This window comes from Athene cunicularia, assembly GCF_003259725.1.
Source record: "Athene cunicularia isolate RWA chromosome 1 unlocalized genomic scaffold, athCun1 chr1_part1, whole genome shotgun sequence".
NCBI lineage: Eukaryota > Metazoa > Chordata > Aves > Strigiformes > Strigidae > Athene > Athene cunicularia.
In genome coordinates, this window is record NW_020799091.1 from 22,677,837 (window position 1) to 22,702,744 (window position 24,908).

At 38.3% G+C, this 24,908-nt stretch overlaps 1 protein-coding gene across 10 annotated transcripts in view; it reads left to right on the forward strand.

The window, feature by feature from the left end:
- FRY (FRY microtubule binding protein) overlaps positions 1-24,908 on the forward strand; it is a 217,003-nt gene that overhangs the window by 40,774 nt on the left and 151,321 nt on the right. For 4 of the 10 annotated variants that reach the window (XM_026848605.1, XM_026848770.1, XM_026848690.1 and 1 more), the window contains exon 1: positions 9,376-9,430. The exons of 2 other annotated variants lie outside the window; for them this stretch is intronic. In XM_026848605.1, the coding sequence (XP_026704406.1) occupies positions 9,391-9,430 (40 nt within the window). In that variant the 5' untranslated portion in view covers positions 9,376-9,390. Of the gene's footprint in view, positions 1-1,101; positions 1,613-1,661; positions 1,909-9,375; positions 9,431-17,332; positions 17,405-24,908 lie in introns of those variants that run through there. 4 more of the 10 variants (XM_026849007.1, XM_026848843.1, XM_026849257.1 and 1 more) reach the window with 3 other exon arrangements.

Genomic DNA, 24,908 nt, shown 5'->3' on the forward strand with positions numbered 1-24,908 from the left:
GGGGAGGGGGGTGGGAGTGTCTCGGGAGAGCTAAGTTGAGGGCCCAAAGTGACAGCAGTAGGATAATATTTAACAGTACAGGGAGAAAGAGCTGATGAGATTTCTTTGATAGCTGGTGAGACCAAACATGAGATACTCAACATTTCTCATACTCCATGTTCACTAAATGGTGTAAACTGGTTTTGAGGAAACTTCATTTAAGAGCTGAAAGGTTTATAAAATCAGTTTCTACAACAGCTTTCCCTTAGTGAAGACACAAAACCTTATCTCTAGATGAGGTATGTTTATAGAAGACATTTAGCATATTTTCAGTGAGAACCATGGGAATTTGGCCTCAGTGACGCTTGTGTTCTTCAGTTTCCAAACCAAACATCAAATATTCTGCATACTGAAACTAAAAATAATGTGCAAATATAATTGCTGACAAAGTTTTTAGAAGAATCAGCAGCAGACAAGCTCTGTTTTGGCTCAGATACTGTAATTATGAGAAGCTGCAGGAAATTTATTCCACTAAGTGTGAAAAGAAGTACTGTTATTCCCAGGAAATAATATCTGGAAGGATGATACCATGAATATATGGAACTAAAAATATTTGGGAAGCTTATTTTTCTTCATTACCGTTAAAATATGCATAGTGATGTACTGTGATTATTTGAATTTAGGAGTGTGGAAATCGTAGCTAGCAATTAAGTATTTTGCAGAAAATACAGAGAGATTAGCAACCAGTGAATTGCTTCTGCCTCATTTTCTTATGTGAATGACTTATGTGAATTCAGTTTCTTTTTAAAAAACATTATTTAAGATTAAAATTACATCAAAGTGAGAATTTTCTGTGGTTCATTCGGAGGTGAATACCAAGCACTGAGCTCTCTGGTTTATTTGCCGTTATGAATTCAGCTTGCCGTCTCTCATCTTTGTTAAGGGGGAAAAAAAAAAAACAAAAACCTCAAGAAAAAAATGACAACACATTTTTCTGTAGTGGTGAAAGAAAAGCAGAAGCAGCCAGTCTGAATGCTGTGGTTTTAGTGCTTTGGAAGGGTTTCTCTTGTGCAACTGGGCTAAGGGAGAGCCTTTTTTTTTTCCCAGCGTCACTGCAATCAGATATATGGGTGCAGCTCTGCTTTACCGCAGCATGATGCAGTTGTGTATAGTTCAGCGTGCTCTTCTTGGAAACAGGCGGAAGGAGAGCAGCTGACCAGAGCATGCAGAGGATATTCATTAGAGGGTGGGTTTTTTCCTAAAGCTAAACAGTACTTGTGAAATTCCTCCAGCTGCAGAAGAGACTGTTTCAGCGGGGCTTCAAGTTGATACTCAGTTCGCAAGAGGAGGTGCATACGCTCCGGCTGTCAGCCTCTGATGGAAAAAAAGCTTCAGACAAGCAGACTGCACGTTATTAAAAGCACAGCTCAGACACCCTTCGGGAAGATACTCTAACTGTGCTTATGGAACAAGTGCTGTGGTACTGCATATGCCTTAACCAACCGGAAGAAATTTGCCCAGCTGTGGAATGGAATAAATGAAAATACATACTGAGGGGGTGGGGGAATAAAATACTCTGCAGATTGAATTAAGTACGAGCCCTGGAGGAAGAGCAAAGGACAAAAATCTCATGGTGTGTTTTTGTTGTTGTTGAGCTTTTTTTTTTTTTTTGCTTTTTTTTTTTTTTTTTTTTTTAATGAGCTTACCTACCATGAACGGAAGAAGTGGATCTGCGGAGACTTCATTTCCTCCTCTGACCCCTCGTTTACATCACTAACTGGTGACAGTCACATCTACATACATAGTACCTGCCACTTCAGCTGCTCAGAATTATAGAAGCCTCTTTGTATGCAGCAGACATGGCTAGCCAGCAGGATTCAGGCTTCTTTGAAATCAGTATCAAATATTTACTGAAATCCTGGAGCAATAGTGAGTAGCAGAAGAGTAATCTTTTCGTATTACGCATTGCTTGGTAAATAGCTAGGATAACCTAAAGGATAAAATCTTATATTTCTATACGTTTTATGTTATAGAAACCAAATAATTTTTGCTTTTGTCAGCTCTAAAAATCAGAATGTCAGAGATTTAAATAGGTTTCATTAACTGCAAAAGCTGTAATGAGATTATACTAGATTTTGCTTGATTGAATTCTGAAGTTAGGCTGCTTTCTGGCTGTCTCTAATAGTACATTGCAGGGAGTGCATTCCAAACAGTGTTTCCTGCCTACATGTTTATTTGATTTGTTCAGGGTTTGTCTTAATATTTTTGGAAATGCTGTTTAATCACAAGGGTGTGGCATTGCTCAGAAGTGGGTTTTTATTAATTGTGCACTGAGGACAAAAGTATAATGATTATACTTCAGGTCTGAAAGTCATTATTTTAATATCATAAAAAGAAAACATCAGTTGCTTATAGCTGCACTTCCCACCCTCTATGCTTAACTTCAGAATCTTATGCAATAATTCCATCCAGAAAGAATCCATCTGTTTATCTAATCCAGGCTGCGTTTTGCAGAATGTAAACAAATAGCATTTTAGGCTTCCTTGGTCTTTTCAGTATTGCTGTTCCTGATTTCCATTGCTGTTTAAATCAGTCACTCTTCAGATTTTTAGCAATATTATGTAATGAAGATTTCTGAATAAAATTTAGTGCTTGCAAATACATTGAGATTAGGTAAGGCCATGGGATAACTCTGGCAGAAATTTGCTTTTTGATTTAAAATGCATGAACAGTATATTCCTTTTCTATAGAAGCTGTTTTAACAGTGCTAAATCTCCATAATTAACTGTTTTTAAAAGATAAAACACAACATCTCTGGAAACATCCAACTTGGTTACATATGCAGTAAGGTTCTGATCATCCCACTATCTTTAATAACTTCTGCATAGAAGACTAGTATTTTAAAATTCTGTGGTATAAAAACCTGCAAAAGCTGCTTAATACAAGACATGCATCTGGATACTTGCAAAGAAATAGAAATAACACTATATTAGATGTGTGACATGCAAGACTTGTCTTCATTAAATGATATCCACAGAAACTGTATTTTTCCAGGTCATTTGTAACCTCAGCAACACTGTAGTGTTTGTTTGAATCTATTTTTCTACCACAAGTGTGAAGCCACCAGGGAATAATAGTATTACCTAAACAGTATTGCTTATCTGCCCTCCTTTGAAAATATTTAGTGCATATTCATTCAAATCAGTGATCCCGAAAGGACTGGAAGAGAATTTTATGGTTTAGTTACCTTTTTGAACTAATGTTAATCAAATACTGAGAACGTGTGTATTGTGACAACACATATTTTATAACAAGCTAGTCACAGTTTATGACAGAATAAAGCCAAATCACTTTATGGTGCAGAAATCAAATAACTTCTGGCATTATTTTTGTAATAGACTACTGTAACTTTAAGACCTAGTAAAACTAGCACTTAAGAATATAAAAATATCTACATTATGGAATTAAATATAACATTTTAATATTTTTTCTTTGTCCTCTACATTGAAGTATATTGAAAGTAATTCCAAACAATGAAGATGTTTCTGGTCTGAAATTAGAAGTCCTTAAATGAAATTCGGTTTTAGGAAAATTGAAATAGTATATGAATAATTGGTATTTCTGACACTCTTTTAGATGATAAACACACTTTCTATTGCATGTGAATAAAAAGGAAATACAATAAATTAATTCAGGTTGACTTAAACTTGTTACCAATTACAATTTTTGCTTTCAGTCTGGAAGGTTATGTTCATAAATCCGTACATATCCTTTCCAGCTGAAAAACAATTTGATAAGAAGACAGTAGGGAGTTCAAAAGACCTAGGGCTTTCTTCAGCTCTGCTATGTGATGGGTGGAGCAGAGGAAAACACTTCCCTTGCTTGAGAAACTGCTGGGAAGCCTGTACATGCATGCACAGGAACATGTTTTTAAGAGACTAGGTGCTGTGTCTGCATACCCAAGAGCAGAAGTAAGCTATAAATTATGCTGGGGCATTTACCTAGTAGAAAGAGGACTAACATACGGTTTTATAAAAAAAACCAACTTTGGGTCCTACAGTAGATATTTTGTTCAAATGGTAATAGTGTAGAGGTTCTGTCCATGTATGTTTCTCTAAATGGGTACTTTAAAACAGTGCCTGTAAGTAAGTAAAGCCCTTCCCAGTCTTTATAGTCCCACCAAACTCAGCCCTTTCTGTTGATTTTTGTGTTTTGGCTTACACAGAGCATTAACATTTTCTAATAGATTGCCAACTGCACCCCTTGCCCACACCATACCATGAAATACACTGTTATTCTACCTAGAATGACAATTTTCTCTAATTTTGCTAAGATGTTTAACATACTAGCATTCTTGACATGCCGGGCGGAATTTCAGTTCAGTGTCACACGGAACTTGCAGAGGTGTTCATGTAGCATACTGCTTGGATTTTCACATTTGTCAGCCAGCTAAAGAGGCAGGTAATTTATGGGCTCTGGAGTCAGTTCATTTTAGGTATCTGTTAAATACTGTGGTCAGGATGATATGGTCAGTGATGTGTTCTTAGTGAGCGTGCACTCTTATTCCTAGGGGACAAAAAAAGCCAAGTCACAGTCTGGCCTTTGAATCATCCCACCAAAATGGGAGACCTCAAAGTGCTCCTTTGTGCAGCTCTCAAAACAGACTTTTGCTCTGCACATGTCAATAAGATACTGTGCATGTCATCCAGTTCTGGAAAGTACTCCTGTAATGTGCTAGAGATGGGATCAGAATAGGGGTTCACTGTTTGGGAAATAAGAATAATCATCTTTTTGTGTTCTGATGTTTTCTTAAATATTCAAGTATTTTTGATCAATGCTGCATTAGTCAACAACTGCATTAGTCATTTGCATTACTTCTTTCTAAACTTACTGCTAAAATGGTCATGCTTACTCAAGGTGAGTAGTGCTCACTTGCCCCACTTAGGTCAGTAAGATGACAAGAATAAGATAGGGCTCACCAACAATAAGATGATTAAGAGTCTTTTCCTCAGATTTGTTATGGAAATATTGCAAAATACTTTTAATAAATAAATATTTGCAGTTTATTTGAAGAATAACATGAATCCAAATGTTAAGAATTTGAATCTGCTCTTTCCTTAGACTGCTTTTACTTTTTGAATCAATCAATTAGATGTATTCTGAATTTTATTTCCAAATGCATTTTTCAAATTCATAGTTTCAAAAAAAAAAATCTGAATAAAAGTTTAAAAATCAAGCTACAAGAAGCTGGAGGGGCATCATTATAAACCGCAGGAAATTCTATAATAAATTCAATTTTTTGCAGTTTCTGGATCAGATCAGCAATTAAGTTTATTGGAGAAAGGATTCTGTAGAAGAATCCAAAAGGCACAGGTGGATGGCTCACTTGTGCTCTCACAAGTCAGCTCTTAGGTGGGCTAGCAGAAGCTATTTCAATGTCTCCCAGTTACTAGAAATAAATTCTAAGGTGTCTTTTTTGTGTAATGATATGAGAATGCACATTTTTTCATAGTGAACATTTTATTTGCTACTTCTCATAGTTATCTTCAAGGCCTTATTTTAAGGATTACAAAACTTTTTTAATCTACCTTTGAATGGCAAGATATTTTTTTTTGTGCAGACTTGCATTTCATTCAGACTCGGAATCAGGATTTTTTCAATATTAGGACTTCACGTCTCTTTCCCATGGCTCATACTTCCCTGTCTTCTTCCACAGTAGCGACCACCCACATCAAAATCCTCATACCATCATCCTCTTCACCTTTGTGCTGTACAAAGCCTATTAAGTAATCCTTCTACTACTACACAGGTCTCTTCATCTGTGCTCCTCTGTGCCCAGTCACTGTAGCAGTGGCTGGCAAAAGCCACTCCATGTTTACTAGTAGTGGTAACTTCAGAGGCAGCTTAATCCTGGTGGCACACAGGCACCCACATCAGCTATTGCCTGCATTGCTCAAACTCAGCAACATCCCTCAACGGTCCCAGGAGAACCTCTGGCTCCTCCACGGCTTGCTGGTCACATACTGAGTTTAACGCAGTGCTGGCATCGAAACAAGTCATGTTGTCAGAAGAGCATCGGGTATTCCAGAAACTTTGCAATGGCCAGTAGGAAGCCTGAGGGATTGTTGGCTGCCAAGTGGTTCACCATATTCTGTTCTGCTCTTCAGGATGTGTTTCTACCATGTCAGGAACAGAAATTAACAAAATACATTTAGTCCTTCATTAAATGAATGTAATACATTTAGCAGGAAAACTGAACCTTTTTACAGGGAATATTTGTGAAGTCCTGTGGCCATGAGCAAGAGAAAGAGAAGGCTGTAGGCAGTTTCTTAGGTAAAATTCTGTGGTACAGTAGTTCGATATTCTAGTAATTTAGGGTGCAGGAAGATGATAACAGCCATTTTGCAGGGTGTCACTTAATCTGCAGGCAAGTATGCACCTGTTTTAAAGTTGAATACGCTATGCACACTATGCTATCAGACTTAGTCATTGTAGCAAGATACCAGTGAACGGAAGAGGCTCCTTCCTGTTTCTCAGTGCCCACTTAAACACAACCACTAAACAAGAAGGACCTATCCTTACCTGACATCTCTTTTGCACTAGCATTCTACTCTTGCAGACCCAAAATGAGCTGATTCAAGAAGCTGATGTGTGGCAAACAGCCTGCAGGGAAAGGATCAGTTCTTGCCTGAAGCAATGGGTGGCCTGCAAATGGGGAAGGGACAGAGGCATGTGGCTACTGTAAGCAGGAGAGCAGGCTGACACTGCCAGAGAAAGGGCAGCCCTGGCTGGGGCCACACTTGGACCTGCACCTCTTGCTTGCTACTGAGGTCTCACCTTAATACACCTACAGAAGGCTGGCCACTTCCACAGCCTCTTGCTTTAGGGAGCCCTGGGGACAAAGGTTAGCATCTGCTCAGGCCTTGGCATGGTGACACTGCCTTGGACAAAGGATGCTGTTAATTCGAGCTGTCTTGCTACGTGAAGGGAATTGATTGCTCTATCCACTGATCCTGAAATTAGGGTGCTTAGTGTATTTTTCATCTCTAAGTAGTCTGTGATTGTCAGCAGAAAAGTGACTTTCTTGATAGTCGTGACTAATCTCCCAGGACAACTTTCTTCATATTTGTAGCTCTGATCCTCTTCTCCACAGAGCTGTAAGGAAAGGCATTAAACCAGTGTTTGAACTCTTTGTGTTCTAGTGGTACTCATTTTAGAACTTGCATTTTGACATGACTCTTCTTAGCAGTAAGGGAAAGTGGAAGTTTTATGACTTTGGGGACCTGAGAGCTCTCAAAAAAGAATTTTTGTTTGGTTTGATGTTTGCCACTCTGTTCAGGACCTTCCAGAATAATTCCTACCATATTAGGAGGAAAAAAGGATGAAAGAATCAGAAATGCTCTATTGCAAAATTCAGTTTATTTACAGAATGAGTTTGGTTGTCATTAAGAAGTTTGAATTACTGTAGTAAAAATCTACAGATAGTTTGAGTGCAATCTTAGTACATGAATTTTTGTGGTAAAACTTCAGTCATAATCTCAAAATGTAAGATAGTCTGGAAACTAGGCATAAACAGGGCACAAATGATCACTGGTAGGTATTCCACAAAGGTTCCAATAACTTTACTTGTGGTAAAAACAAAACTATTCTGTTATACTATTAGTATCCACTTTGAGTGATTAATTTGGGATATCCTTGGTTTTATCAAATTGCCAGCAGTTTGGTTTTTTTCAGTATAGCTAGTTACTATTCAAAAGGATCAGGAAAAGGTCTAACAGTCCTTGTGGTTTCCTCTATGCACATAGAATACCATTGAATAAGCTGTAGTATCTTTTATTTTTATATGTATAAAATTATAAAAATATAGAGGGGAATGTATATAAAAGAAGTGTTAATATGCAGGTTACCTTAGGTGTATAAAATGTACAAAAATGGTCAAAGTTTAGTAATGGAGGATATAAGCCGAATTGCTACTTAACATTCCTTTTGTATTTTATTCTTAGACTGGATGTCAGGAAGCATTTCTTTCCAGAAGGGGTTTTAGGCATTGGAATGGGCTGCCCAGGGAGGTGGTGGAGTCCCCATCCCTGGAGGGGTTTAAGAGTAGGATTGACTTTAGCGTTTAAGGATATGGTGTAGTTGAGAACTGTCAGTGCAACGTTAATGGTTGGACTGGATGATCTTGAAGGTCCTTTCCAACCTAGTTGGTTCTGTGATTCACTTTTTATGCACTCATTTCATTAATAGTTTAAACTTTCTTCTCTGTATTGACTTGTGAACAGCGGGCAACAGGCTCTGCACCTCCAGATTTATGATTTCATGTGTTTGTCCAGCTTTATTTTCTGTATTCAATTCCTGAGTTTCTAAGCAATCAGTAAGTTCTCTGACACTTGCTGTGGGTTGGGTACATGTAGCATTGCAGTAGCTGTGCCTGGGAGGGACAGTCCCACAGCAGCCCCTTGTCCCTGTCCTCATGCTCCTACCCCTTCTCTCCCACCCTAATTACCCATAGAGTTAATATCCTTCCAGTTAAACTTTCTAAAATGGTGTAGATGCTGGTGTCAGCATAAAGAAGGGGACAAGGATACACAACTATGAGTGAGAGGCAGATTTGGCTGATTTCTGCTGTTAGACTGGTGGAGCTGTATGGTAAATCATACTTTCTTAATAGTGACTCCTGTACCTGTGTCTGCATTTAAATATCAGAGCTAGTTCCTTCTCCAGGCCAAGGTAGATATTGCATTCCTTGCTTCTGTGCTTCAGAGCATCAACAGGGAAGTTGCTGTTGCTGTTGTTGTTTCCATGATAAATTTGGACTGCAGAATAACTTAACAGAGGTAGATAGCTGAGTTATTTGTGAGTTGTTAATTTTTCATTCACTGTAGTTACCTAGATTTGAATCAGTTGTCCATAGAAAGAAAATCTCTTCCCCTGTAGTGTACTTTTTTCTGAATCATAAAATCCTTTGTCTGTTCCATCAGCTGAAAGGAATACTAAACATAGTGTTCAAACTTTGCAACAGCTCTTTCAGCCAGATATTTTAAGTTCTTGTACTATTTATATTTTTCAAGAATGTCAATGTAAAGATGTTCAATAGTATGACAGAGCAGGGCAAGACATCTGCCAACTGGCTCATCAGTCTGCTGAGAGCTTGAAACTGGGAATGACAATGGAGGGAGATTATGACCCACTTAGGTAGAAGTAAACTGGGGTGGAAAGCAAAGGGTGCAGGGCAAAGGGAACAAGAGAGACCTCAAGGACTGTAAAACAGGATGAAGAGACACCCACCTTAAGTGTATGTATACAAATACATGGACTCTGGAAAACATAAAGAAGGAAGTCATGTGCTGCATGTGGTCACAAGACTGCAGAAGTAGCAGGCTTGGCAGCTCACACAGTTGGAGTGCTGTGATGGATGGATACAAGATCTTCAGGAAGGACCTGCAGGAAGGTGAGGAGCTGTCTTTTGAAGGAGCTACTCACGTCTGTGGAGCCCTTCTATGGGATGGATGGGTGAACATGTGCTTGTGAGTCTCTGGGTCAGGATCAGGACAGAGTACTTCAAGGGTTTCAGGGTGATAGTGGGAATCTGATACGGGCCATCCAATCAGGGTGAGGAAGTGAACAAAGCCTTCATTAAGCAACTTGAGGAAGGTGATGCATTACTGAGGTTGCTTCACATGAGGGACTTGAACCTCCTAATGTGTGCTGGAAGTGCAGCATAGTAGGACACAAGCAATCAGGATTTCTTGAGGGTGTTGGAAGTAGCTTCTTGATCCATGATGGACCAACCAGGGGTAAAGTGCAGCTGGGTCTGCTGTCCATTAACAAGGAAGAACTGGTTGGAGCTCAAGATCTTGAGAAGAGTGAGTAACGAGGGTGGCAGACTTTAGGAGAGCAGATTTCAGTTTTTCAAATTTCAGAAACTGTTAGGTGGGATCTCATGGGGGGCAGCTCTGAAAGGCAAAGTAACTCAGAAAAGCTGTCAGGTCTTTGAGGCCAGCATCTTCCAAGCATGAGAGTGGGACACCCCAATACCCAGGGGAACAAGCAGACATATGAGGAGACCAGTGTGGGTTATCAGGGACCTCATGGCTGAGCTCCAATGCAAAAAAGACAGTATATTGGAGGCAATATTGGTTGGCTCCAGAGGAGAAATTTATAAACATTGCCCGGGCATGCAGGAATGGTGCTTGGAAATCCAAAGCTCAACTGGAGATGGGAATTGCAAGGGAAATCAAAGGCAAAAATAAGAGTTTCTCTTGCTCCAGTAGTGGTAAAAGGCTGAACAAGGAAAATGTGGACCTGTCACTGAATGGGGCAGGGTATTTAGTGGACTGAGGTACTGAATGCTGCCTTTGCCTCAGTCTTCTCCAGCAAGGTCTCCCCAGTCTGTCTGCCCAGGTACTGGAGTGCCCATTGATATGGCACTTCTGAAAGGGGGGAAAGGCAGAACTTTTGCAAGTCCAGAGTGGGGGAGCACAGACTCTTTTCTTCACAGGAACTACTGAGAAGCCTGGCAATTCCATATATATTTATGGTCTTGTATATTGCAAATTATAGTCACATTCAAAACTGAGGGACAGCAAAGGTTTTCTATTCACAGCAGACAGCAAAGCTTGCTAAAACAAGTGCCTGAATGAAACACATCTGGGAACACTGACTTCCTAGTTTGCTCTCAGCCAAGAAGCAGTGGTTTCACAGACTTGTCAAATGCTGCTTGCTTCCTCCTCTGCATGAAATACAGAGACGAACAATAAAGGCAGGCCACCAGCAGTAATGGTGTTCATGCATAGTATCAAGGTCACTAATGCAACTGGTATTACAGAGCTGCCTGAGAGATTCAGCTCTGTCATGTACCAGAAGGGACATTTTGGGGTGCTTTTCAGGCCACTGGTTTGAAGAGAAATCTGAGTGTTGTTTTGTAAATACTGTGGGATCGCTGTAGTGACGCTTCATCGTGTCTCTCCAGGGGAATGTGTTGCTGATAAAGAGCTTAATTAGGTGGTTGGACCATTATCAGAGAAGTTTCACACACACAGAAAAAGAGACCCTTTTGAGAGACATACTATACAGTCTTTATCCTGAATACTTTCTGTGCTTTCAGAAATTTGCTGTCATCAAATGTAGCACTAATGCATACCAGTAGAGAGGCAGCTGTTGTTTTCACTAGTCAGTGAGGGGGTCAGAAGTCTTGATTTGTATACGGCAGAAATGTTAGATGGATTGGCATTAGACAAAGACTGATCAAAAGAATGTAACAGATCTTGATTATTTTTGTTCATGTTTTTATTTATAATTGTGAAGTTGCAGATGGTTTTATTTTGAAAAGCTTGACTTTGAAAGATTCATTTATATTGCCTTGGGTTCTTAAGTAACCCATACATAGTACCTGGCTCAGCACAGTAGCCTGCCAAAGGTGTTGTTTTGCAGGAATTTTATAATTAAGCAATCATTATACTAATATTTATTCCTATTATCTATCTGTCTATGTATCTATCTATCTATCTATGCTCTGTCTGTGTAACTTTGAAGACTCTTTACTTAGATGTGGAGTAAATAAAACTTTAAAGGAAGTCTGTTTATCAACTTGTTTGTTTTGGTATTGATTCCCTTGAACAACTTTTGTTGAACAGAACAATTACCCTTTTTACTGCATTTCTGATTGTTATTTATGAATGTCTTAAATGTCTCAATCAATTTGCTTTTTTTAGTCAGAAGGATACCTATATAGAGTTCTAGACAAAGTTCTTCCTCAAGAAGTTTGTATAGTAGGTTTCTGCATATGCTCACAGTAATATATTATTATATATTTTCAGAATCAGGTTTATTCTGTGTGTATTACGGACAGTCTAAGATACCTGGCATCAGGTTTTGCAATTTGTTCCCTTGTAATTGGAGCTATTTTTAGCCTGCTTTCCAGTGGAAGCAAAGCTTATTCGGTCTGCCTGCCTTTTTTAAACATGTTGACCAATTTCAAAACAATTCAGAGAAGGGCGGAGTTCTTAACAATACCTAAGTTTCTACAGAATTTGTAAAATAAGGCTGTTAGGTAGTGAAGAGGAAAGTCCACCTGATAAAAAATGACAGCATATGCTTCCCATTGTCTGAGACATAAGAAAATCCTTGCTGTGACAGCCTTTGTAAATACCCCAGCTGTGAGACAAGCTTCAGTCACACCTTTGAGAGGAAAGCTCAGTGTTGCTTATTTTGAAATACATTCACAAGATGCAAATTGACATTCATTAGTTCAGATGCAGGGAAACTGCTGCAAATACCTTGCAGTGGCCTACATTATAATAGTATTCATACAGTGCTTCCCATCTGGAACCTTTACAGACTTAAATTCTTTTAGCATTATTACATGAATATGAAAGATAGAAGTATTATTCCTTTATTGCTACTACTGGGCAAATTGAAACAGGTAAATTAACTGAGAAACACAAGATTACACATGTGTTAGAGCTGGAAATGAAACCGTGTCTTCTATTCCTTTACTGGAAGAAGCTTTCTTCCTTCAGATTCTTGGTAGCCAAATGACACATGGTGAATCATAACTCAACTAGTTATTATTTCTAATGAGATTTTTAATTGGCGGTAAGTAGTAATTTTAAAATGGAAACGTTCTTGGATTATTTTAAATTCCACAGGGTGCATATTTGTTGCTACTGATGCCTTAAATGAGGAGAAAATTACTTAGCTATAATTCTTTTTCTTTGAAGGCAGATGTTTGAAACAAATAACCTCACCACACCCTTTACCTGTGTGCCGTCTGAACCAAAGCTAGGTGGTTATTTTGATTTTTGTTCTATTACTCATAGGCAGGAAAATGTGGCAGAGCAATGTATGTATTCTTTACCGGGATGCGTGCTTGATCAAGAGCAGTAGCTCTCTGGGAATCAAAAGTTGGAAATCATTGCTTTTGTAATGCAGAAGTCACTGGGCTTAAGCACAGTCTCAGCTTGTCCATAGTGAATCTTTAACATGTATGTCATAAAATAGAAGATGGAAATATTTTCAAAGGGAAAGTGGAATTTTAAATTTTGATTATTTTTACTCATTTGTCTGTCATGTATTTAAGCAGGAGGGCACAGGGCAAGTAGAAGTGGATGTTATAGGGAGCTGCAGAAATCTACATCAAGAAAGATTACTGGAACCATTGGAATTATTATTTTAATGAACTTTTAAAACTAAATTGTTAATATAGACAGGTTGGAAATTTATAAAAAGGTAGGAAAGAAAGAGAATATTTATTTATGATTATGTGTGTATATTGCTGTGCCTTATTTATTTAAAAGCCCTCTTTCTATTGCCAGTAATCTTCCCTGAGCTCTGTAGTTTGGGCTGAAGCATTTCTAAACTTAATGTCCCTAAAGGTGAATTTTGTAATTTTCAGCAGAAATGGTTCTGCTCTCTCTTAAGGATGAGAAAATGCAAAACCACTGTTGTTTGTTCATGTTAAGAATTCTCTTGAAGAGTATCTTGGGGGTGGGTGGGGAAGAGACACCTTACAGCCAACTGCCTCTATATAGTGACTGCACAAAGTGAGAGCAGAGGAGAGAGTGGATTTGAAATAAAAGCCCAGCAAAGAGCCAGCAGCAGTGAAGGGAGAAGAGGCAGGGGAGTTACTGTGGGGGAGGAATCAGAAATAGGGGAATTGATACTTCCTGGACAGTGGGAGTAGAAATGAAGAGTGACTGGTAGGAGATAGGGCCAAGGGAGAACTGGAAAGGGTTGGGTGAAGGGGTAGGGACGGGAGGGGTGATGGTATGAGAGTGAGAGGAGTGGATGGACAAGATGAACAGTATTTGGCTGGGCAAGGGGAACAGTGCATGGGAGTCTGGGACTGAAATGGGGAACCTGAAGAGTAGAATACATAGCCATGAGGAGACACCAGATTGTAGAGCTGAAGTAAGAAGAGAGCAGCTGGGGAGATGGGGGAGGTGAGAGACAGAGAAATCCCCTTCCAAGCACATAATACAGTGCAGGAGTCCTAATTTCCTTCCTGCATCCTTGCTTTATAGCAAATCCCTCCAGCAAATGATATGCCTTGCTTTGCCTTAGTGCTTGGGTTAGGTGACAGAAAGTGTTTGCTTTTATCAGGTGAGGAGAGCAGCAAGTGGCTTGTGTGACCGTTAAGGTAACTGGGTCAAGAGTTGGTTCATTTGGCATCAGATTAATCATATGTCCACTATCTTACCTTGCTTATCATTTTCACTTCTGAAAGCCTGAGTCCAATGAGGTAATGCTGCACACAGTGGAAAGCACGTGGATGTACAGATACTCTTACCAAGTTATTCCTGTATTCATTATTACTTGTAGTGCAGTAGCAAATAACTTCCAAACGCATTTCTTCTCCAGTACAGCAGGTAGTGTGTAAGCTAACAATGAAAGCTAGACTCTCCTAGGATCTCCTAGTGGAGGATGTCAGATAGATCCCAGATTTTGACAGAGTTCTCTGGTGAATGAAGAAACAGACCGTGTGTTTGGGTATTAGTGAGTATTTGAGTGTCATTCAGCATACTTTCGAGCATGATAGTTTTATGAGCAATGTGTTAAAAACTGGCATGAGGCACTGTAATAAAGTACCCCTTGCTGGTGGTTTGTTGTCACATTGGATTGAGCTAAGCCGTTGGGTACTGCAGGGATGGACTCTAGGCTTATTTTATAACCTTGTTAGGGATTTGGAAGAAGGTAAATAACATGTTAATGACATTTGTGATAATCCTTGCGTTAGAGTATATAAGTCTCAGCAAAGTAAAAGGAGGAAAAAAACCAATAATCAAATGGGGTGTTATTTTGAGTAAAAATACGAAAATGTACTTAGCACGGGAATCTGTAAATTACTTTCAAGACAATTCATTTTTGAAACATGAAAAGCAAGACTGGCTACATTTTTAAACTGTAGTGTAAGGGCCAGCTCTTCACTGGAAGAAGGGGCATAGGCTCTCTTGTGCAGCTGCAGTGAGAGAGGGTCCCTGCACATACATAGCTGCACCTGGGCCAATTCCCAGCACTGTTTTGCCAAAAGTGGGAAACCGGAGCTGCTGAGAATGGCAATTACAAATAAGGATTTTTTAATTTCTTTGAGGAGAAACAGTAGTCCTTCAAACCAATAAAATGGAAGCATCACACTACCTACAAGTTAGATATTTTTAAAAATTTATTATGTGCTTATGATATTAATAGGTACTTAGAATGGCTTTCTGCTTACTACCATTCTTTCTAGTTCACCATAAAGGCTATTATTACTTTTTGCAGTCATTTTCTTGCTACAAAAAGGAATCTGTTTCTGCAGAGTAATGAGATAGTTTCTACAAAGTTAGTGCCACTGACTTTAATCAAGCATTTTTCTTGATTAAGCACAAAGGAGTGTAAAACACTAGTCAGATCCTTTTACATAGCTAGCACATATCCTAAACATTTACATAGCAAATTACAACCTTCTTGGTAAATTCTCCTAAAGCCTGCCTGACTCTGATGTCATGTATTTTAAAGATTACATTTATATTGTGATGATATCCTCAGGGCATTACTTTTCTTATAAAGTTTTCATTTTTATAATATTAAATCCAGAAATTACATTTTGAGTTGGCATAGTTTACATTTATTATTTTGGACATGTTTACCTACTTTATAGATCAGAGTTTGAAATGTTTGGCTGGAAAGTTTGAATCCTTACATTATTGTTATATATGTGTCGGTAAATGTAACAAATTATATCTTGCAAATTAATACAGATAATTATCTTTAGTCATTAAACTTCTTATGACACAAATGATCAGTATGATCAATGACAACCTTTTTCAATCTTTTTTATGTTTTGAATCAGAAGCATTATATGCATTGTGGATTCAAATTATAGCTATGGTTTTCCATAAACTGTACAAGAACTGGCACGGTGTCATGAAATTCTGATAAATACCTGTGTTGATAATTTAACTAAGTAAGATACACTGAGCAGCGTTTTCAGAAAGATGAGCATTGTCCTAAGGCTTTTTCACTGAAGACAAGGGAGTATTTAACTGTCTACATCAGTGAAATTGGAGTTAGACTGATTGTTTTTTAAAAACCCACAAACTATATTTTAAAATTACTGTATTAAGATATTCCACATAAAGTTTTAGACTATACTTTTTTTCAGGAAAATTATATTTGATTTCTTTTTACGTAATCATAAAACACAACGTTTTTTTTTTAAAAAAAAGCACTAATACAATTTTTATCAGTGCTAATGCCTGATGTTTGCAATTTCATCTACTGTAACTCACCTCTATGACATAATCTTTTGTGAAATATTGCATAAAAGATGACCCTATAGATTTCAGCATTTCAGTATGCTTATCCAGCTTTACCTTCCAGTAATTCATTAATTATGTTGCCTTTATGGTAAAGTTAGACAGCTGCCACGAAATAGCTCATTTGGTTGCTTCTATCTGTGCTGTCAGTCAACTCACAGTAACTCAGAATAGCTTGTGTCTGCTGCATAGCTAAGGTGGCAAAGAGCATACTGATTTTAGTACATAAATCAAACATTATGAGCCAGTGTGTGTACCTCACAGACATATCTGAGATGTGTCTAAACATATGAACCAGGTAATCGTGTTTCTTTAAACAGTGACTTTTCTCATCTGGCCTTCCAGTTCCTCAGGAGTGTTTCATTCTCTGTTATGTGTCAGATCTGATGCTCAAGTGCTCATGTGCCCAGGAGCTAAAATCTACTGAAGTGGGACTGTGTACAAAGTGCAGAGTCCTGGGATTTTCACTCCACCTAAAGAGAGAGTGGGGGCCAGTTAGTCTGGGTCTAGCTGCAGGAGGGACCGCCCATCCCTGTGGTTTTGGTTAAGTGCCTAGTATATGTGAGGGTCATATTTAACATACCCAGGGTCTTTAAAATAATCTGATTAGCTGTAATCCTTTCACATTTTTGTTTATCTTACTTAAAGATGTTAAGAGAATTATATGCAACAAATACTACTGTTACAAATCAAGCTTTTACTGTTAGAATGAAGTAGAAGGAAATAAATTGGTATAAGTAGGCATTCATTCTGTTGATCATTATCCTGGCATCTTTTTATCTCACGTGGAAGTAATTTATTTTAAATTAGTAGCCTGGTCCTTGTTAGTCTGGACTGGTACATAAAAAGCATAATGTCCATTTTATAGCATTTAAAAGTTCCTATATGGGTTTAGTGCAGCTATTACTTAGTGACATTTAATACCACAAGGATACACTGTGCCAACAAACAAGAGATGCCTTTACTAGGAAGAGAGGGGCATTTGGAACAATTCTTGCTTTGGAGGCTGATTCTTGCTCTACATGTTGCTCTGCTTTGTGGGACAAGAAACTGGGATTAAAAAAAGAAGCCTAAAGACAAGTATTACAGAAATTATTTAGCATGGCTCAGACTCAGGCAGAAAACAGGTAGGTATATGAAGCTTCTGATTCACGAAGCATATCTGACACACAGTGAAAAGAACAAGAGTTAATTTACCAATGTAGGCATTTCCTTGCCCAAATACCTTTATTGTTTAATGTTACTTTTTATTATAATTTCATCATAATTTTTAGTAATTGTTACTCATTGATTAACTTAGTGGCAAGTACTGAGCTAGAGCCATGCTTGTTTTTATATTGCATCTCTAATTCAAAGCACACTGAATTAATTCTTCAAATTTGTCAAACCTCGAACAAGCAGGACATGGGTAGTCCTTACTGTTGCCTTACTGATAGCCAGAAAATAAGAGTACTCTCCAAGAAGGTGGGAGATGAGAGTTCAGAACCCTGATGTTTAATTAAGCATTTAACCCAAAGCTACCACATTCTGGGTGAATTCTTTAGCCGTTACGCTGTTACATGAAAAGCAGTTGCAGCCAAATTGGAAAGGAGAGGAGCTGCTTCTCTGCTCTGCTTTGTACATCTGAAGTGTCCCAACAATGTGATATATCTAAAGCAGTGTCGAGCCCAGGTTGGCTGTTGTGGATTCTGTTCTGAGCTGCTGCCTGACTCACCCGATCCTTTGGGTCAGTTTTCTGGTTTCTGTTCCACAGATTGGATCTAAGCACTCAACTTTCTAACTGGCTTGAGCCCAGTGTGAAAGTGTCTTGGAAACGTCAAGTCCCCACAGTGGTGGTGGTTGGCTGAGAACATACTGAAAATTTCAGTGCCTCTTTCCATGTATATATGGAAAGAAATGTCAATGCTGGTGTTTAGATTATTTATTTATTAACAGCCTTATGTACCATTTCAGGTACTTGAGGTTCATGGTTCATATATTTTTGTACATGCTTTCTTACTGACAAAGCCGTCCATTATCATTGGGTTGCCATGGAGTACTGATCACACGGATCTGGGAATAATAACCCATTATGCTAATATAGCTTGTCATTGTGTTTGATGCGAAGTGATGTCCCATAACAACAGCTGATGCTTGTAACTAATATAATTTATGGTAAGATCACAGTTTATGGAACAGTGTTGCCAAACATTACCTACCCTCTTTTCTTTGAATTATCTTTTTTATTCCATATCTATTTACAAAATCACTGAGGCATTTTTAGATCAGCATTGGTTTGTTTTTAATTTCTTTCTACATTGAGAACCAGGGGTTTTTAATAGAACAGTTCTGGCCTGTTTGCTTAATGCTTGAAACATGTTTTACTTCTGAGCTCTCCTGCCCCCTTGGAGCTTCAATTTTGTGTTATAAAGTTCCTTTTGGAACAGAGGCAGGACAATTTACTGGATTTGCTGAACTTCTTAGGCACCACAAGAATGAAGAAAATTATGTCCAATAGTTGGAATACATAATTCTGTAATGCATACAGCATTATCACAACCTTTCTTATACATCGCAGTATGAAACTGAATTTTATTTCAGACTGTGTTACTATATAAGGAACAGACCTTGAATTTTTGTACTGATTCAGCTTTGTTCTGTAGCAGATGACCAGGCATTTGTTGGTGGACTGTAACCCTTGATGTGCTTGTGAACATACTTTCAGTAATAGCATTTCAAGCCATGGTTCTTATGTGCTCCTCAGACATTCACTCAGACAGTGGAATATGACTTCCCAGGAGTGTATCGCTGTGTCTTCAGAGAGCTTCACTTTTCTGTCCAAGACTTCTCTTAAGGCAAACCTGGGTTTTATATGGTTATTACTTTTACTTATAAGGTATATTTATAAATTATTCTGGCAATGTACTTTTTCTTTAAAATATTCCCTGAAAATTGAATCATCCCAGTAAGTTGCCTCCACTTTCATGTTCTCCCAAGGTGTATTCTACAAAACCCTTAAAATCAGCTTATGTTTTGGCAAAGCGCGTTTGACAAGCAAACCATCATGATAGGAAATTATTACATATATCACAAAGATAGCCTATTCACACAAGTTACATTTGTACTTGGATGTGCCAAGAGAAATCAAGTACTGATAGGCATTCAGGCCTCTGCTTCTTGATATCATCAAGATTAGAGATAGAAGAATTCTTCTTAGAACATCTGTGTCGTACTTCTACTAATGAAAGATTGTTCTCAGCAATATGTTTTCTACTAATGTATTCAACGAGTCATAAATTATACAACCAGAAAAACCATTGTGTCATCCAATCTGTTCTCCTCATAGAGCAGGCTTTCTGACTTCTCTGAATTAATTTCTGTTTGAGCTAAAGCCATCTTGAAAAAAAATTTTAATTTAAAATTTCCACTAATGGAAGAATCAGCACCAGCCTTAATAGCATTCTGGCAGTTAATTTCCTTCCATTTGTGTTTAACTTCTTTAATGCATTTGTCTAGTTTAAAATTCCAGACATTGAGTGTTACTGAACGAATCACTGTTAGCAAATTTCTGTTCCTCATATTCATGCTTCACAGGCAGGGAAGTCATCTCACCTAACTTTCAGGCATCCTTTTTGTTTATATTACATCTGACATAGTCAAGCCTGGCTTTCCTGATAGCCAGTGGAGAGAAATATGCACTTTCAGTTTACAGTTCAGATGAACTGCTTTAGATGTGTTTATTAGGAGGTAATGAATCATCACACCTTGGAAGTGCCTGAGTACTTGTTTTGTCTAAAAAGGCATTTTGGGTTGAGTGGCTCCATGTAAATATGTTTTGCGAACAGATGCAGATTCCTGCCGTTAGAGGATATGATTAAATGACTGTGTAAGTTTCTCATGGTCAAACTAAACTAAGCTTTAAAGCAAGTTTTCCAGTCATTATTTATAGCCTATTTATATCCATATTCATTGCCTTTCCTGAATGTCCTCTAGTTCATCAGCATCTTTCTCAAGTTGCAGACACCAGAACAGGACCGAGCATCCAGCAGTGGTTGCAGAGACACAGGCAGTGAAGCAGTAGAGCTTTCCTGCTTTTCCTTTTGTTTATCCTGCTTGAAAAGGCTCTCCATAGCTCTTCAGGTCACAAGAATAGCAGCTTGTTTTCAACACATTAGTCATCCTGGTCTCAGGCCTTTTTTCCTAATCAGTGCTTCCCAGGAATAGAAAGCCTTATTCTGTCCATGTGCCCTGCATTTTTTGTCTCTGGCTATGCAAATCTCCATAGGTTAGAATTTATATTTCATATATTCTTTGCTTGCATTTAGTTTTCAAAATGCTATTCAAAATATAAGGACATTTTTGTTATTTTTTCTGTCACGGCCCACTGACCAGCATGAGAGCAATGTCCTGTCTATGTTGTGTTTGGTACTTGCAATTGTCTGGTCATGCAGAAGGTCCCTTGAACAGCAGCTAAATTCCATGCGCTTCACTCATCTCTTCAAGTGAAAGTTTTTCAGTAGGCAGCTATCCTCAAGCCAAACTTTCAAAAACCCTCACTGACCTCATGTGGATGGTAAAAGTCATTATCTTGTACCTGCTGGTTTTATATTTCGGAGTCATCATGAGAAATATTTATATCCTGGATTCTGGGTCTAGCAAAGCAGCAAATATTTACATTTGCATTTAGGTTTGTGGCTAAGAAACCAGTGAACACCACTTTCAAAGAAAGAGTTGTTAATGTAATGTTAATAAAGGGTGATTAGATACTACACCATCACAATGGTCTGTAGCTAATAAAGGATGACACATCGTATGTTGGGTTGTCTGTAAGCAAAGAGGCCAAATAGCGTTTAATTTAATATAGAAGATAGACAATGTTGTGAGTGTGCTGCCATAGCCAGCAATAATGGTTCAATCAGACATAGAGTAGAGGATTGGTAATGATAATTATTAATCTAGATTTTGGCTGCAAAATTTTTTCTCTCATTTTTCTTTGTATAGATGTTACTTTGTATGCTCTACTGCAGAGGGAAACATGAATGGATATCTGACTTGTTCTCATGGTAGTCTTTATTCACAGAAATCTCTCCTGTGGTTTCATCACAGAAAGCTTTACAGAATTTTGTAAAAGTCTTCTTAGTTTGTGAAGGTTTAGCTTGCCAGTTCACAGTGCCAGCTTGTGGCTTGGTTTACTCCTGGTGTTGTGCCATTTTCCACCCACACGAGCAAGGGTATGAATCCTAGCCAGCAGTAGCTGAAATGCACCACGATGCAGTTCAGTCTGTACAAGATGCTCTTGAAGAGGCTACAGATTTAAGAGTGACAGTCATCTCTTATAACCTTGGATGCATATCTTTGTTGTCAGTTCTCCTTCAGTAATCACTGACAAGTGATAGGCACCTCTAGAAAGTGATTTATTCTGTTTTAAGCTAAGAAACTAAAAAGGATATGATGAATCACCTAGAAATGTCAGTCGGTCTTAATTTATTCTACTCGGAGCCTAGATGGCTAGATTAAATTCAATATTTAGCCAGTAGGTGGCTAAATTTTAATCTTTCCCTAAAAGGCAGCCGTAGAGTAGATCAGGTGCATCAGAAGAAGAGGTCAAGGAAGCAACTACAGTTTTAAAGACTTTTCTTCAATCTAGTACTCACTTTGAAGCGTAACTAAACATGTCGTTGTATTTATTATGGCATGAACTAAGCAAAACTCTTTAGGAAATCAACTTTTAGACATTAAACAGTGTTAGATCAGTAGGAGTGTTCAGACCATGCAATTTCAGAGGGATATGAGCTATAGTCTCTTTCTTATTGTGCATCAGCAATAAATGTTTGCACAAGTGTGTTACAACACATTGGGGTTTTCATTCACATGTGTACATTGCAGAGAAGCCACATCATCCATAAGTGATATGCCATTTTCATTCCAGTGAAACACATGAGTTTTAAACAACATGAACCAACATTGTCAGTGGTTTGGAAGAGCAAGTGTGGACAGACAACAAAAATTCAGGGATGTTTCCAGTTCTAAAATCTGGGGTACCTATTGAAATTGGAGTAAGACTCAGATGCAAGCATTTAATGTCCTGTGGTAAAAAATAAAACAGTTTAACTCTCTTTTTAAAATTCCATCTTATCCAGAGTCTGGTTTACTGTAAAACATTTAAGGAGAAAAGGAAAAGTATACTCTCTTCAAGAGAAAATGTGTAGGGAAGGAAGATGCAGGTCACATCCTCCCTGTTTGCTGGTCCCTCTTTTGAAAGTAACTGTTCCTTCTCTTTTGGACTCTTTTAGCCTTGTGCTTCCTTGGCACTTTTCCAAGTTCCCTAAAAATAATTCTTCCACAAACACCCATCAACCACAAAACGATGGGAGTATCTTCATCTTCCTGTCCCTGAAAAGGAAAGCAAACCCAACAAAACGTCTGTCTAAAAACCTTACAGAAAGCTGTTTTCTGATAAAACAAAACCAAGGTGAGGGCTAGCTTTTTCCCCTAGTACATAAAAAAGTATGAAAGAAGGTATGAACATCTTTATTTAAAAAAAAAATGCTTTTGAAGCTGTATTTGAGCCCAAAGAAATTCTGACATAGTTTCAGAAATAAACTTTTTCATTATTTTAATTTTTTAAAAATCAGTTCATCTACTCATCTGAAAATCATGATCTGAATATATCTTTCCATCCTTATTTGGAGTTTTTACTTTTGGAATAACTGGGAAACCTGACAAAACTTTTGAACTAATCTAGAAAAAATACCAAGATTTCAAAAGTATATTGATAATGTCAAATCAGCCTTCAAAGTGGCAGGCATGTCATTACCATATAAAACAAAGAAACTGAGAAGTATTTATCTTTGATTTGGATCCCATCAAAAGCAACACAAAAACTTTCTTTAGTGAGAAGTTTCCACAAAATGGAACACTCAGATGGCAACTGAAAATTGTTTTGAGATTGTCCACAAGATTTCCCATGTCGTTTAGCTTTTGCAGTCTTTAATCTCATCAAAAAACCCAAGCAAATTCTAAAATCAGCGTAGCTAAAGATCTTTATATTACATGCCTAGATTGTCATGTATCTTCAGCGTGGTGGTATATGTAAACAAGGAAATAATGATCTCGAGGAAAAGGAGCAGAAAAATAAATAGTGAGCAAAGAGAATGGGCAGGAAGGAGAATTGCATTCCTGCGTCACTCAGATGTCTTGCAAGGATCTGAGATAAGAACCTAGGAAATATTAAGCTGCTCAAACCCTGACCTGCAGTTTAGGGAAAGAGACAGGGAAAGTCTACATCTTCAGGGATCATATTTGCTAGGAGCTTTGCTAAGTTGGTGAAAATGACTTTTGAAAGCAGAGGGATGTATGTGACAGGATTTCCTGTTTGTTTGTTTGTTTGTTTTAGCAATCATTCTTGAATCCCCTGCATATGGAGACACAGTCTCTCGCAAGATGAGAAAATGTGTTCCACTGACTGCTTTCCTCTACAAGGTCTCATATCAATTACCCCTCTCTTGCACAGAATTGCAGTGCACATCTGAGGATTACAGAACTTAACACCTACCTGCCAGCAGCTGGGATGTGAGGGATGGAAGTTTGCTAGTGGCGAATAAAGCCAAACCAACAGTTTTAACCATTCGAAGGTGCTAGGCTGAACAAGATCCTTAGCTTCAAAGCTAACAGCCACTTCACCACATCCATCTCAAATAAGATCTGTCAGTGTGTGTAAGGACTGTTCTAATGTTTCCCTGAACTTGGGCAAAGATACCTGTATTAAACTGGTTATTTCCTAATGGGATTCATCTCAGAAGATGGCTGCTTCCTAAGCATCTCTGAGTGAAATGAGCATTTGAGCTCTTCATAGATGTGCAGAGAAGAGCACCCCCCACAAGTGGTATTTTAGCATCCATCAGGCCTACTGAGTGGTCATATACTTATTTTCATGAATGCTGCATTTTGTATCTATCCTGCAGAGGACTGGATCTGATTGTTAAGAAATTACCACATGTGGGACTTGTTCTGAGGCTCCATTCTGCAAATGGTTGTCCACCCCTGGATTCAGGGGAGGGCAGAATGAGATTATTCCAAGGAGTTAAAGCCTGATGTCCTGAAGTGTTCAATCTTAATGAGAATACCATACAGTCTGGTTTAGGCCTGCTCTTTTATAACATCCCTGAAGATACTGAAAATAAATTGAATAATAGCATGCATGTGCACATGCACAAAACACATACATGAAGTTCAAGTCTCCTTTTTCTTGACTACAGTAGGTCAGTTGGCCAAAGCTTACACTTTATTGGCAACTCTGCCACTTCTTAGGGGATGCACTAATCAGTCTCCTGTTTTCTGGCTTTGCTGTTCCTTGTGCTCACATAGAATTTACACTCTCTTGTGGTAAAAGGAATAGAAAGTTTGGAGAAGGATTGCCCAACCAAGTCTACAGGGGATGGAACTGTCTTCTGTAGTTCAACACGTATTCTGAAGAGTGGAATATATACCTAAAGCTGGCAAGAGCATTTTTTCACTGTCTTCAGGCAGAAATAATTTGAAATGTTGATTTTATCTCAGTTAAATCTGTGACCAAGTCCTGTAATGCCTTTATCACTAAAGATATCTCCTCCCTTTCTCTTCCCCATGCCATTTTACACATATTACTCTCCC